This window comes from Pseudorasbora parva, chromosome 13 (genome assembly GCF_024679245.1).
Source record: "Pseudorasbora parva isolate DD20220531a chromosome 13, ASM2467924v1, whole genome shotgun sequence".
Lineage (NCBI taxonomy): Eukaryota > Metazoa > Chordata > Actinopteri > Cypriniformes > Gobionidae > Pseudorasbora > Pseudorasbora parva.
In genome coordinates, this window is record NC_090184.1 from 39,699,532 (window position 1) to 39,716,185 (window position 16,654).

The 16,654-nt window shown below is 37.4% G+C and overlaps 1 protein-coding gene across 1 annotated transcript in view; it reads right to left on the reverse strand.

Moving 5' to 3' along the window:
- The window catches only part of srpk3 (SRSF protein kinase 3), a 28,828-nt gene extending 12,174 nt beyond the window's left edge, over nucleotides 1–16,654 (reverse strand). Inside the window, exons 1-10 of the mRNA XM_067414351.1 lie at nucleotides 16,562–16,654; nucleotides 16,024–16,135; nucleotides 14,377–14,768; nucleotides 13,187–13,295; nucleotides 12,895–12,982; nucleotides 12,723–12,810; nucleotides 11,790–11,896; nucleotides 9,685–9,850; nucleotides 4,139–4,164; nucleotides 128–326 (exon numbers count right to left, since the gene is read on the reverse strand). Coding sequence (XP_067270452.1) covers nucleotides 128–326; nucleotides 4,139–4,164; nucleotides 9,685–9,850; nucleotides 11,790–11,896; nucleotides 12,723–12,810; nucleotides 12,895–12,982; nucleotides 13,187–13,295; nucleotides 14,377–14,768; nucleotides 16,024–16,135; nucleotides 16,562–16,577 — 1,303 coding nt within the window. The 5' untranslated portion in view covers nucleotides 16,578–16,654. The remainder of the gene's footprint in view (nucleotides 1–127; nucleotides 327–4,138; nucleotides 4,165–9,684; nucleotides 9,851–11,789; nucleotides 11,897–12,722; nucleotides 12,811–12,894; nucleotides 12,983–13,186; nucleotides 13,296–14,376; nucleotides 14,769–16,023; nucleotides 16,136–16,561) is intronic.

The window sequence follows — 16,654 nt, forward strand, 5'->3', positions numbered from 1 at the left end:
TGCAAAGTAGTTCAAAAGAATCATTAAAACATAATGATTCAAAAGAATAATTTATTTGTGGAGCGAATATCACTATAGTTAAATTCAGCACTTGTTCATGCTAAAAAAAGACATAAATGTATCTCACTTTGTGCGTGTCTCTCGTCATCCTCTCCGTCCTCGCTGAGCCTCCAGAGTGCTCGTGTGTTTCCAGAACCATCCAGTGGCAAAACCCCGTCCAGCTCCTCCATCCTCTGCAGGTCCAAAAGCCTCTCGTCCAACAGACGCTGCTGCCGTTTGGCTTTCCTCTTCAACTTCTTCTTCTTATTCTTTGATAATTTACCCGTCTAGACACAGACAAACACACATAGGCAAAAAAAAAAAAAAAAAAAGTGTTTTAAAGTGCTGAATTAAACAAAACAAAAACACCATGGAACACCAAGCTAATATAAAAATACCTTCTAAAACAAGCATGAGATCTGATGTTAGCTGATCAACCTGTGCAATTATGATTATGCTTCCAAGAACAAAATCTTACACAATTATGACAGGATGTGACATAGTGGTTTAAGGGCTGGTAAGCAGAAGGTTCCTTGACCTAAACACTTAAAGTTACTCCAGGGGGATTGTCCTTGAAATAAGCTGCTTCATGGGTCACCAACCTTAGGCACATGTGCCAACAAATGAATGTTTCAGAAGGGTTATTTTATTTAGTTAATAGGTTCATTCACTTTTGCATGCATTCTAAGCTTACACTGATGCAGCTTAAAGTGAATTCAGCCACGGGGGATATCTGACACGCCTGCGCCATTTCCAGCTCTGGGACTATTTTGGGATGTCAGTACTGTTGCCATGTCTGTTGTCTGGTTGAGCCGTGACACGTCTGCTCTACTAAGCCCAGTCTTACTGAACTGACCTGATGAACCTTCGTATCTGGCACTGTCTGTAAAACTACTGCTGCTACTTATAAATCACACTTCCTGCTGTAGATGCAGATATATATTTATCAGAGGTACTCAACTGTATTTCAGACCTGATGCTCTGGTTACTGTACGTCAAATAAACTGGGTCAATGTAATCTAAAGGGGTCATGAGGTGCATGCAATATGTCTGTTATGGACATCCTCTGAAGAAAATACAATCGTTCAAAAGTTATAAACCTTTTAAATCAGTGATGATATTATTGAGCCACTGTTACAACACGTCAAAAACATTCACAGGTGAAAAGATTAAAAAGAAGGTGATTGCACAGAAGGACTAATTAAATTAAAATATGCCATAATAAAGAAAATGAAAAGCAGTTTAGAGATGCAGAAAACATCCTGGATGAATCATTTTGATAATTACTCTTTTGAAACTTTTTAGGAAACAGGCAGCCATTCATTATTTTAAGTAAGAAATCTGCAGTCTAACAATTAAGGCTAAAACAAAGACGAAACTGCATACAAATAATTAATATTTCCTTTTCTTGTTTTATCATACCATTACGAATATTATTATTCATAATAATAAAATACATTAAGTTGCGACATGAAGAAAAAATTAATGTTGGGACAATTCGTCTTACAAAACAAAGTACAAAAACTATAGCCTAACATTAAAAATAGACCAAAACAAAGATATAAATGCATAATAATAATAATAATAATAATAATAATACATTTTATTATTACTACTTTTATTTTACATTACATTATTTTATATAATTGAATATTATATCATTATTATATTATATATAATTATTATAATAAAATTATGATAAACAAGAAATAAAATAATCAAAGCCAATTTGGCATATTGGGCACTAATATACAACATAAAATACTCAATATGCATTTTGTTGCTTAAAATGCAATACAGGTCGCTCTCTTCCAAGAATATAACCAGGGCTGCCAACTCTCACGCATTCAGTGTGAGACTGACTTAACACATCTATATTCTCACGCAGTGAGAAAACATCACAGAGCCAAGATGACAAGGACAATGTGCAGACAGACAAGACGGAGCAGGTTACTTTTCATATGAAACAAAGTCTATCAAATTTTGAGTTTTATTACAAAGAATTCAAACTATAAATACCGTTTTGGCACTCCATGTCAATGTGGTCGATATGGCATGCCATATCACTAAAGCCTCAGTTCAAGCGAACTGGGAGCGAAAGTCTCTTCCTCTTTACTACTAGTTACAGTACAAAATAAACACGAATGATCATCCTCAGAGGGTATGTTAAAAGAACCAACACAACTGAAATGTATCATGTCTCATGTAATCGCTCAATCAGTTTCATAATAATTTCACGTAATATTTACCTCAGAAAAGCCATTCAATGTCAATAAAACATATTTAGTGAGAAAAAAACACTATATTGGATATTAATTATATTTTTACTCTATACCATTAAAAGTTATAACTATACAAATCAGTTAACTAACCTATAACAATATGTACCAGCTGACAGTGTTCCCCTGTATAGTTTACAATAGATTTTTCCTTGAGAAAAATGAACATGTACTATATTTCCATATATAAACTCAATTGAATCACAAGCTCATTAATCAAATCATGACATTGTGTTAATACCACTCAATCCCGCCCAAATTGTCACTCTTAGCTGAACTCAAAAGTTGGCAGCCCTGATATTACACCCTTCCAAGTGGATCATTCTGAGATATCTTTTTTCTTTTCAACATTTCTTTCCTCATCTCGGTGGCAGAGACAGTCTTGCATTTTGCCAATCATCTCATTTATATTCAGAAGAGAGGAAAATGTGACAGTAATTCATGAAATCACTCTCAGCCATGCAGAGGTGGTGGCTGAAATAAGAAAAGCAGGATACAGGGAGCGGGAACGCACCGGATCTCTGTCTGACTGTCATGACGTGAGAAAAGATAATGCTCCTGTCTGAGAACAGCTTATAGCACTGCTCTTTTCTCACTTTTAAAATAGTCACTTTCTAAAGAATAAAGAAGAGAATGAATCGAAATGCAGAATGATCATGAGGGGACATAGCTAGCTGGTTTAATGATCCAGCATGCAAACACCTCTGAAAGGTCTAATAATGTTAGTGTGGAGTTAACAGTGCGAAATCAACACATCTGTGGGGCGGCACAGAGCGTCAAGACCAAATCCACTGACTGGAGTGGGAGAACACAAAAGAAATGTTTTATTCATGCACGGAGCATTTAAACAGACGGTTTTCAAGTTTATAAAACGCACTTAAGATCAGTTATCAGCAAAAATGAAAGCATATTTTGAGAATAGCTTGCATTATCTTTGCCCAGATCAGTGGATCTGACCCCAGCCATGGAGATTTGTCCCTTTTCCCAGTGGTTCATGCCTATGGAATGATATTCCAGACCATATTCAAAAGGAATTGCAAATTGTATTTGCAGTTACATTTACAGTTTTTGCACGCATATGTTGTGACATAATGGAAACACAAATGCGCGATTTGAAATTGTGTTTGGGTTTTCTTTTCCGCTTATGCAATGTCTGCCAAAATGCAATTGCATTTATAATGACTTACGAGTTATGACACTACCATTTTGGAATGGCAATCGATAATCACACATTTGCTATTTCACTTCCTCCGCGTCCTGCCACAACCCTCACAAAATTCAAATTGAATCGCAATCCCCTTTGCACTTGCATTTCCTATGTCTCACACATTCAACTGTCAATCAGTCTTGAGGGCGGGGTTTATGGACATAGTCAGAATGTATGCCACGCCCTCAAGTGGTGAAAAAAAGCATTGTTATTCATTCCTTTAAGGAAAAATGGGGAGAAATATCCACTAAATGTCTATTTTGCATCAAAAAACATTGCAAAACTGCAATGCAAAATCCAAAAACCTGGATTTGAAATTTGGCAGACATGTTGCATAAATGGAAAGGAAAATCCAACCGGAATTGCAAATCTCATGTATTTGTGTTTCCGTTATGTCACAATGTAGGCGTCCACAAATTGAAAATGCAATCGCAAATACAATTAGCAATTCCTTCTGAATATTGTCTGGAATATCATTCCATACATACCCGTGTATCTACAGAGGCAGGGGTGGGTTAGGGTTACAGCAGGCAGATTATAACAGTCATGTGTCATTTTCACCAGGACAAACTACATCCTCTCTGTATTTCAGCAGGCACAACTATGAACGTACCTGTTTTTCCCTTGGGGCCGTGCTAACTGCCGTCAGAACAGAAGAGGAAAGAGGGAAGGGACAGAAAACCACAATGATAATAATTATAATAATTTAAAATAAAAAGAAAACAGAGAAAGAAAAGATAGGACACCAGTTAGAAACCAAACAGACGACAGAAGAAATGAGAAATGATTGGCATATTCACCACAGAAGCAGATGAGAAATGACAACCAGCATGCAGATCATTTTAATCCGCACATTTCTAGTCGACTCAAAGTTAAAAACACACCCCAGTGACTTTCTTACTTGCTTTCTTACCTTTGTAACTTTGTAAAAATCATTTGGCAAGTAACCCCTAATCTATGACCCAGACTCAAATGTCCAGGAGAAAATTGAGCACGAGCTAAAATCCGCAGGAAGGCAAATCTGTGCAAAAAGGATTGGCCGTCAGTGCTATAGAAAGGCTTTAAGTAGGGTTGAAAAAACAAATCAATAATGAAATTGACAACAAACTTCATTATCTACAAGTTAAGTTTTGTTTTACATTTGAAAAACTGAAGTACCACTGATCATTAACTAATCACGAGATCAGCACATTGTGTTGTTATAGTTTTTGCCAGGGATACTCAAATTATACAGTTGCAAGAAAAAGTTTGTGAACCGCTTGCAGAATCTGAAAATGTGAATAATTTTAACTAAATAATAAGGATCATACAAAATGCTTAATTTTTTATTTAGTACTGTTCTGAATAGGGATGGGCACCGAGAGAGAGAGAGAGACGCAAAGGACAGCCGAGGACAGAACTAAACATTCAAACATGCCTGGTTACACTTTAGATCTGTGATAGTGGCACAGAGCAGACGCGTGTAAGTGCCTGTGATTTTATTTTAGATTTTGGCTTCCAAAGATTATAATAATAATAATATTGATGTCTAGCGCAACTTAATTCCCTTTGCAGCAGTAGCCTACGCCGTCATTTCTCCATAAAACTCAAACACAATGACAGAATCAGCACGATCAGTGATTGTTGTAAAATACAGTCTAGCTACTGTTGGTAAATTGTGGGACACGTTCCAAGTCGGCGCATGCTCCGAAACAGCCCGCAACGAGGCGAGCAAATTACACTTTCGGTTTTACACTCGCGTATAAACGATCAAATGTACACAAACATCTATGTCAAAATGACCGGCTTGGAGAGTCTCTTAAACACAACACAGTTTGTGTCTAAAATGGACATATTATGGATATAGTCGGGAGAAAATGTAGTGCATCTGCCTATTATCAGTCGCCTATAGATCTGCACATCTGTCTTAAAGAGGCAGCAGTGTAAATAAACATGCTGACGAATTACTGCGAATTAAACAACCAAATGCAAAGAGAAAATCACTTAAAGTTCTTGAATGAATAACTTCAGCTTTAATAAGCATTATGTTGGCTATTTATGATAAACTATGCAGTGTTATTTTACATTTGATTACTAAAATTCTTCCTGAAATGAAAGCACTATGTAGGCTGTATATTTTTGTTAATTGTGTTTGTGTGTATATATATAACATTTCAAAAAGTACCGATAAGAATACCGTTGAAGTACCGGACCGATAAGCAGTATCGGTAAGAGTAGTAATACTGTTAAAATCTTAACGATATCCATCCCTAGTTCTGAATAAGATATTTTACATAAAATATTTTTACATATTGTCCACAATACATAAAAAAGCTGAATTTATTAAAATGACCCCTTTCAAAAATGTATGAACCAGTTCTGTGGATGATCTACAGCTGTTTTTTTTTTTGTTGTGATGGTTGTTCTGCCCAATGTTCTTTAGAAAATCCTCCAGCTCCTGCACATTCTTCAGGTTTCCAGCAACTTCTGAATATCTGAATATATAATAATCTCCAACAGTGACTGTATGATTTTGAGATCCTTCTTTTAACACTGAGGACAATTTCAAACACAACTACCGAAGAAGAAGAAAAAAAAAGAAAAAGAAAAAAGGGGGGGGGGGGGTATTGAATTTGTGGATCAAGGTAAATTGTACTTAATTTGTCCAGGAAACATGTAAGGATCCTTTGTTGCTTCAGAACGGCAGATCATATTTATTTAAAAAAAATGTCCACCTGTTCAAAAGTTTTAACCCCCATGTCTTAATGCGTCATGTTTCCTTATGGAGTAAAACATTTTTCGTTTTTGTTTTTATAGTTGTGTTTGAGTCCCTCAATTGTCCTCAGTGTGAAAAGATGGATCTCAAAATCACACCGTCACTGCAGGAGAGTGTTCAAATATCCAAAAGATGCTGGAAAACTAATGATAGTGCAGGAGCTGGAGGATTTTTATGAAGAACCTAGGGCAGTTTAACTGCTCAGGACAAAAAAGGCCAGGTCAGTTTTGCAAAATAAAAAATGGTTCTCAAACAGTTTACCTGGATAAATAAAGGTTAAATAAATAAATAAATAAATACATTAACAAGCGACTCAAGAACAACCATTACACAACAACAACAACAACAGTTGTGGATCATCCAGGGAACAACACACAGTACTGAGAATATTGTTCATAAACTTTTGAATGGGTCATTTTAATAAATTCAGCTTTTTTTTGCCTTGTGGACTATATGTAAAAAATTACGCAAAATATCCTATTCAGAACAGTACCTTAGGCCGTGTGTCCACCAAAGCGTTTTTTTCACGCTGCTGGCTGGCGTTTTCAATTGTTTTCAATGAGAGCGCCGCGTTTTTAGAACGCCTGGAGCGCAACGAGGCGCTGAGCGAGTATTTCACGCTCGAGCGCTGAACGCTCAGCGTTTTTTACTGGTCGCCGAGAGTTGAAGAATGTTCAACTTTGAGTAAAACGCAGCGCTCATCACTGTCACTTTTCACCCAGCTGTCCAATCACAGTGGAGGAGGGGCGGGACAAACACAACACAGACCAACCGCCACATTCTGCGTGTCGTCATCAGATGACAACAAGCAAATTATAACGGAATAAAATGATTTAAAACAAAAGCCAGAGCAAATACTTTACATTGTATCTGCAATTTTATATAGAATCAATACAGGAACAAACTACCTGTGAAATTAGAAAGACCTCTGCAGATTTTTCCGTATCATAACAACAAGCAGAGTCTCAATTGAGGAGAAAAAAACGCTGCCTGCCAAAACGCTCTCAAGCGCTCACAGCGAGGCGTTTTCAGCAGAGCGCCTAGCGTTTTCTGCTGGCTAAAAACGCTTTGGTGGACACACGGCCTAAATAACAAAATTAAATGAATTTTGCATTATCCCTTTTTAGCAAGCCATTCACAAACTTTTTCTTGCAACTGTATATCGCTCAAGGGACACTTTCAGGCCCTGTTTACACCTGGTATTAAGATTAGGCAGACAAATACCCGTTTACACCTGGTGTTTTAATCTGTCTCTTTTGCCCACTTTCAACCACTTCTATCCTGATTTCTTCAAGGGGAGAGTCCATGGGCAGGTAAATGTGTTTTTTCAGATCTTTCGATCTTAATGAACAAAATAAGCTTGTGCAATTTACATATGAACGCGCCCAGAGACTACGGGAAAAACATACGGAGAGCAGCAGCTTTCGTTTTTGCTCTGACAGCTGCAAGACCACGCCGAACGCAAAGAGTGTGTGTTAGAAATCAGGAATGCTGAGAGAACATTGTGTTTGGTATGTTGTTCGTCAAACCAAACTTGTGTTTTCAGCCGACAAAGTTTACATCCCGTCTGGTTAGCGAGCTTCCATTAATCAGGTCAGTAGGCAGAGAATAGGCTTCTTTTGTGGCTGTTCGAATGCATCTGACCAGCATTTACAAAAAATGAAGCTATCCGGTCAAATGTGTTCGACTACCTCTGGAAGTGGTCAAAAAAGAACAAGCTCAAAACATTTCCGACCCCATTTACGCCTGTATTTAGCGTCATCCACTTGTGATCCGATCGACCAAAATGCATCCTAATACCAGATTAATATGCATCTTGATTTTCCTTTAGTAGACAGAAGTATAAAGCACAGCTATGTTACATCAACCTCATATTTTTATCAAAACCGTAATAAATGCTGGTCCTTCTCTGAAAGGCGTGATAAGATGAAAAGCACTGTGTGTGTATTGTGTCATATACACTAGTGGAACAGATTATTGAAAATGAAAAAAAAGAATAGGGACTTGGTGTGTTGGGTTCCGTTAAATGTGGACTTTGTACCAAAATTGTATGCAAATTTCAATGTAAGCTTACATTTAATTGTAAGATATTGGATGAATGAATGAATTATCCACAATGAGATCAATAACATGAATACAAAATTAGATGGTGAATTTTTATGCTGACTTAATAAAATGTATAAATTACATTTGGAGCCGTTTACTTCCCTTGTGAATACTTCACATGTAGAAAAAAAGATTTAAAGGGGGGGTGAAACACTCAGTTTCAGTCAATCTCATGTCAATCTTGATTACCTATAGAGTAGTATTGCATCCTTCATATCTCCGAAAAGTCTTTAGTTTTATCATATTTATAAAAGAAATATGGGCTGTACCGAGTCTTTCCGGAATAAAATGAGCGCCTGGAGGCGTATCGTGTGGGCGGAGCTAAAAAATGACGAGAAGTTTAGAAATACGGTGAGAAAGAAAAATTCAGTCTGATACAACTAAAAATTAAGAATTTATTACATTTCAAAATTGATTGGGCAAGTAACTGTAGTGCGAGAAAAATAAAAAGGCATTTCATGTAGACAGCTTCATTATAATGGCCCATAGCCTGAACTTTGAGTATCCCTGGTTTACTGCATTGTACACTGTTCATCACATTATATGGATATAAAAGAGTATTACAGTTACCAGTCGGTACTAAAAAAAAAAAAAATTGTTGGCATTTCTGCAGTACCAATAGCATAATGTACCAGATATATTTGGTACCTCAGCGTTACTTTCAAACGTTAAAGGTTTTGATTTATAGTGTGTTTGTACAAGTATGAGCATTGTAGCCAATCACTGATAAGCGTGTGAAGACAATAACCTATCAGAGCTGCTAGTCAGAAAGTTAGTCAGAATTTTAACACCACTGAAAACGCGCAAGCTTCATTGTACAATTAAGACAGCTTTTTTTTATTATCACAACAGTATTAATATAGTTTTCACGAGAGGGCAGAATTCAGTGAACTTGCGCTTTAAAGATTTACAGCCACGGTGATTATAAAGAGAGGCTCTTCTCTTGACTGGTTTATAATCCATTCACAATCTGAATGCAATTTTAGTTTTTCCTGCTGCCAAGTACACCACCAAGTTTCTGGATTGACAACCGTATTTAAATATGCGATTGAATCTGAAACTGTGATGACTGACAGTGATAATCAATGGATGAGAAAACCGGAAAAAAATTATTTTGTATTCAATTCAACAGTTTTTCTTTTTCGTACTGAAATTGGTACACAAAGAATTTATTTTGAAAAGTTATTTTGTATATTGTCCACTTCATATTGAATGTTTTTATTATGCAAGCATTAAATGAGTCTGAAGGGAGTCTCAGGTGAGTGATGCGAGTCACAGTTGAAAACAAAGAACTGTACCAGAAGAGCCGGAGGGGGGCGGAGCTCCAGCCTTCTGCCATACCGTGGCCTCTGCCGCCAACCGTCTCACATACACCTCATTCACATCCAGCAGGATATTCTCAGGCTTTATGTCTGTATGGATGATCTTGCATTTCGTGTGCAAGTAATCCAAGCCCTCGAGAACCTGGAGGAGAGAAATAAGGCACGTCTGAATTAGGCATGTCAGTTTACATAATCAATTGTTGTTTAAATTAACGATCAATTAATCGTTAAACTTAACCTCTTAAAGCTAACTTTACTAACACAAAAAATAGGTGTCATCTTAAAGCTTAGAAGCTTGGCTTTGCAGTGAAAATAGTGAATATGAACATCACTTCAGTGCTTTAAAATTAGCTGACATTTTAAAAGAGCTCTATTTTGATAGCATGAAAAGTGTGAACTGTAAAATCATTGTATGCTGCATGCATTTTGCACCCAAGACACACTTCAAAACTAATGATGACCTTGCTTAATCGACCATTGATAAGTTAGCGATTAAATTATTACAATTAATCAATTTCAATACCTTTTTAAGACTTTTTAAAGACCTTCTCAAAATATTAAGACCTCATCGCACTTCAAGTTCTAATCGGCAACAAACCTTTAATAAATAGTTGTAGTCGAATGTAGACTTAAAATCTCTATTGTAGGCCAATTTTGTATCGTTTATATTGCATATCTGTTTCGCAAAATATGGAGGGCAACACATCACCTAACTGCGCATTTCGCAAAATACATGACATCACCCGTAGACAGCGCTCGCCAGAGATGGAAATTAACTTTTTTCAAAGTCTACCACTCAATGTTTTTACCAGCCACTTTTTTGTTTTTAACTGACAATGTGTAACTGCATGTGAAAATTAATACTACAAGCTCTACAATGGCTTCCAGTTTTATGGTTTTTAGTCCCAACAATGAAACTGTTCTGGCATCTTTGAAGCGTGTTGACAACATACTGAGCAGAACAATGATGCACCAAAATCAAAATTCTTGGCCGAAACCATAAAAGAAGAAACCAAAGTCGAAAACCGAAAAATAAAATTCAAACTAAAATGTTTAACTCGACCTCACTCATGTGTACATTAAATAATAATGTTCATGCCTACTGGCCTGCAGAAAGGTACAGAAATTGAATAAAGTAATCAAATGTAAAATAACTGCATATTTAACTGTTTAAATGAAAGATTAATCCTTATTAAACTTACAAAAGCTATTCAATCAAGAGCATTGTTTAATTTCAAACTAAATATAAGGACATCACTCAGACAGCAGTAAAGGCTACTGCGCCTTTAAGACCTGAGGCAGGGATATGCTCGTCTTTCTCGACTGTGCATACTATACAGTTCTCTTAAGGCATATTCAGACTATGTCTGCTAGGATACTCATCATGATGGACATGTTCACATACTTCTTGTATGAGTTTGTCCGTTTAAGCGCAAGACTTGAAAGAGAACTCAATATTTGTGCGCTCTCGGATGATGCACAGCGTCACTTCTCACAGAGCGCGCGAGTCTCCAGCGCGTCTTCACGCGAATGATGACGGAGAAAACGACCAGTCATATGCGCACATACGGCAGCACTCGCATGCATTGCACAAAGTTTACAAAGAGGTGAAACAGCTCGGTAGGTGAAGCGATTTTACCCGCCACAACTCAAAATCAGCCGCATTTGGCTGGTGGCGGTGCTAATTTCCATCATTGGCGCGCGCACTTCGAGCCGATCTCAGACTGAGCGCCCCGTTGTTTTTTAATACTTATGGGGATGAAAATAAATATATTCATAAATACTTTTTGGAGTCAAACTCTTGACAAAGGTTAATCAAAATACTTTCAAAATTTAAGACTTTATAAAGCCCTGATAAGACTTTTTAATACTTTATAAGGGTCTTAATTTTCCCAAAATTGATTTATCACCTTTTTTTAATACTTTTCAAGATCCCGCGGATACCCTGCGTTAGCATCACTTATCTGAATAATCCCCAGAGGCTTGATGGAGCTGCAATGTGTATACCATATGCTGATTAAAACAAGTCTGAGAAACTGTTGTTTCTTTTTATCATCATTATGAGCTGAAAACCAACCCACCTGTCGAAGAATGCTCTTCACACAGATCAGAGGCAGACCCATGTAGTTCGATTTGATGATCCATTTCAACAGCTGGTGACCGAGCACCTCTAGTACCATACACACATCTGAGAGGTCAAGGAGTCAAGGACAGAGTTTGTTATCATTGAACCACAAGAAGCCTGCTATTTAAATATGAAGTCTGCATGCTCCACGCGCCCCAGACTGAATGAGCGGCACGGTTTTGTCTGCTACGGATACGCAAGTATCATAAGTAAGCAAGCTTTTTGATTAAAAAAACTATCATCAAACACAACACAGAAACTCAGAAGTCTTCACGACAAAACGGCAACAAAAAAAAAAGTTTGGTTTAACTTGAAAAAATGATGACAAATAAATTATTATTATATTATATATAATAACAAAATAATGAAGAAAAAATATGCAACCTGTGCTGCACTTTATTTTAAAAGAAAATAAAAACAGTTTCCTGAATTGTTATATGACTACATTAACTGATTACATTTTAAAAGGTTTAAACTGTTACGGTTTTATTAATTCAACTGATTTGACAATTATGATGATTCAAAATTAATTTTAATTTAAAATAGAAATAAATAAACACAAAACACAGAATTTTGTGGGGAAAATTACATGGAAATTGTAGGATTAGAGGGCACTAGAAACAGAAATAGACCAAAGAAATTCAAATTTAAAGAATATAAAATAGTATAGGCTTAAAAGTCAAGAGGGAGAGAATTATTATGAGAATTATGAAAACCACCATGCTTTGAATAATGGATCATGCACTATAAGATCATGTATTACGAGAGTAAATAAAGTCAAAATTGATTTCATGTTGACTTTAAATGGCAGAGAAGACTTGAGCTATGACTACTACAGCTAACAGAGGTGCATCAGCATGACTAACGCGTTACAGGCGATAAAGGATACGAACACCATTGACACCCGAGATTTTGAAGTCATCGATGAGCTGTACTATCCTCTCTCGTTTGGTATCTGTGGGGTCACTGTCACGCACCTGAGAAAAAATTCTGTCAGAATATACATCTTTGTTTTTACAATTTTAATTAAAATGGTTAATGCATGTAGTTCTACAACTTACACATTTCAGTAGTTTAATCTCATCCAGTGCAGTCTCAGTGTAGTGCTGGGCACTTTTAACCACTTTTAGGGCCACAAACCGTTTCCGTCTACAGACAAAATGTCATATATTGTTGAATCCACACAGACAGTCAAACAGCATGTGGGCTGACTATCCATACATGACTATCTGTCTGACTATCTATAATCTGACATCAGCTTACATCTCAATATTTAGAGATTGTGCACCTAGTTCCAGCAGTTTAATCTCAGGGATTAGGATTCATGTAGATCCCAGCTTGTAAAATACTCACTGTAGATCCCAGCACAACCATACAGTGGAGAAATGACCCCATCCCAGTTTCCTGACCACGTGATATCTGCCATTAAACAAGTCTCCAATCTTCACTGGATAATACCCTCCTGAAAAAAAATAAAACAATTGGTGAATAACACACATTCGACCAGTCATTATCATTCATTACTGATGGTTTAATAAAACATATAGAGTTTATTTTACAAAAACAGAAATGGAAACATTTTCTGTTTTCTTTTGTGAAGCTGTTTTGCACCAAAACTATGGGTGGGAATCACAGGGTACCTCGCGATTATCCGATACATGGGACACGAGATCGATAATATCCCTATACAGAAATTCTGCCATAATCCATATATTGCTATCATACAACACAATATCTGTTTCACTATGAAAACAAAATACCTGTGAAAAGGTAAAATGCAGGTTTTCCAAACTCTAAACTTAAACGGGACTGGGGTATCTATTATTTAACTCATATTGTCCACCATCCCGTTAGAACATATTTTTCTTAGGCTAGTTAACTTAAGTTAATCTATTTAGAGAGCCTTATTATTTTATCAATAAAAGCATCGATAAAACATTAGCCTGGATGCCAGCCGAATTCAGGGGGCGTTTGGGGGGGTAAAATGTGTGTTATTTTGATAAGATTATTATGATAAGATTAAGTGATCTTCCATGAGCACTTAATCTTATCATAACAAAAAAAAAAATCTAAACTCTTCCTCCACTACTATTTTTTTTCCTCCCTTTTCTGGTTTTTGCTACTCTTGAATAGTATACAAATCTTTGTATTTAGGGCACTTTTTGCATTTCTTTGCCTCTTCATGATAGATTGCTTCCTGTACTCCTCAGTTGTAAGTTGCTTTGGATAAAAGGTAAAATTGAAAGTCGCTTCACTTTAACCTGCGGACAAAACAACCCTCGGGAAAACCGCCGATTTGGCAACACAGTGCAGTTGAGTTCTGTTGACATTTGACAACTAACGTTATGCGTCGCTCTGATTGGTTGTAGGTCGATCCAATTGAGGTCTTTCCTGGTTCGGTTGAAACAGGCCCCACAATTACAGCCCAATGGAGCAGCATAAGACTCATATTCTGACTAGAATTGAGTATGACGACATCAGGCTAAGAAAATTCGGTATAAAGCAAATATTAATTTAAAACTGATTTCTGATGACAATCCTACCTTTACAGTAATCTGACGGATTCTCTTGCTCCTCGTCATCTGACCCGAGTAATTCTGCTGGGGGCGGGGAAAAGTTTGGAGGGGGAGGGCTCAGAGCTTGTGGTGGGGTCAGCTGATTGGACGGGTCCTGTGGAGCGGGAGGAGTTGTGGAGAGAACTGAAGGTAGGCCCACTGAAGGTGCAATGGGAGTGGAAGGCGTGTCTGGAGACGAGAGGACGCTGGGTGAGGAAACCACTGTGATGGGAATGGAGTGAGGGAGGGGGGCCGGAGGCTGGAGGTCTGGAGGGCTCTGGGAGAGGTTTAACGGGGGTGTCGGGGGCGACTCTGGAGGGGTGGCGGATCTGTGGATGGTGAGGATGTGGCACAGGTCATCAGAGGAGGGGATCTGGGGTCTGAAGAGCAATAAATAAAAGAAGAGAGATGTTTAAATCCTGTGTGAAAGTACATTATTCTACATAACATCACATCTGTTGTCTATGCCACACGCAGCCATGTTTAAAGGCACAGAATGCTACTATTTATAATCAAGCATCGCTGATGACAACTTCATAAATAATACATCAACAGCTACAACTTTTCATAAGCAATCTCCAGCTGTGACTTTCATATCTAGGGCTTATGATGTCACTCGAAGCACATAGTCTTTGACCATCTGTGCGAGTCATTAATGCACCATCTTAATATAAAGCCACACTGTCTCAGTCTAGCCAATAAGAACATTTAAAGGGGTCAACCAATAAAGGGTTTTCCCAATGATGATATCTAGAGAGGAACATGGCCATTTTAATGGCAAACATGAAAACGATACACTATAGCTATGTTTCCATCACCCTGTTTTTATGTGCATTTTAAAGTATAGCATTAGAAACAATTGATGGAAATGCCAAATTTTGCCAAATATTTTTTCTAAAATTAAACCCAAGTGACTAATCATCCATTTCCTCTGATGGGGACATTGTAAAATGCTTAATGGGGTTTAATGATCTAAGAAAGTGATATTAAAAGAACAAACTCAATAAACACAATACTAATAAAACATATGTGCAAAAAAGCAGATGAGCCCAGAATATGACGAAAGAAATGACGAAATATGATTTTGCGTCAAAAAAATATGGAAACCCAGCTAATGACATTCTATCAAAAGAATAGTATAACAACAATACATCAGCATTTGATATTAATAAATATTACAGATAATTTCAGTGCAATATTAAAAGCATCCCATTTTCTGTCTGTGTTACTGGCATAAACAGTAATGAAAGCTGATGGTGTAAATATAATGTCTTCTCAGAATACGATACTAGCTTGTGATATTTATGTAGGGGAAGCACATACACATGTTCTATATATCTTGCTATTCGGGCCTACTTCTGAAAATCGCAGAATACAAACGTGGGAACATTATATCTGGGCATGATACATGGCTTAAACATGATGCATGTGTGTGCGTGTAATCTGTACCTAAAGTGTATTGTTCAGGTTTTTCAGAGATGTGTTAAAATAGGTTCCACGTGCATGGACTGGGCCATGAGTCAATATGCTTATCTGGAGAAGTGACTCCCATGGCCACCCTCCTATATATTTTTAGCATCATCTCACAGAGCAGAAACCCAGATCTGGATTCTGCCCAGTTAGACACACACTCACCCCAGCTCCAAACTAGAGATCTCCACTGCTGCTGCTTTGCGGTTCTTCTTGTTTTTCTTCTTCTGCTTTTTGCCGTGGCTGTTCTGGGGAAGGCTGTTATCACTGCTGAATACTGCCATGTATCAGAGAGAATATCATATAACAGAATACATATTAGACACGCTGCTATAGGCACCCCCACCCCCAATTCACTATGTATGAGTAACTAATGGAGGGCAATCCACCAACATGCATAATCAGATCGAGGATATTACATCGTCAACGGGCTATATGACTTTACACATCCCACACATCTATCAATAATCCACCAAATAACTCATACGAAAAGAGAAATCAGTGAAAATCCAAACATTAGATCCTTTAAACGTGCTCGCGTTTAGCTTTACCGCTAACACTGGCTCTAGTCATCAAAACAAGCGTCATTTTAACCTTCCGACAAGCAGACATTGTTGAATTTATACTCGAGACACATAATACATCCACAGACATCAACATATTTACTGCTGTTTGGCTGTTTTTTTATTAAAATCACTCTCACCGTTCATCGATATCATCAGGACAGCTGTCACCTCACGCACATTCGCTTCAGTTGGTTCTGCGCATGCGCACCAGGGAACAGTGCTGTATTGAC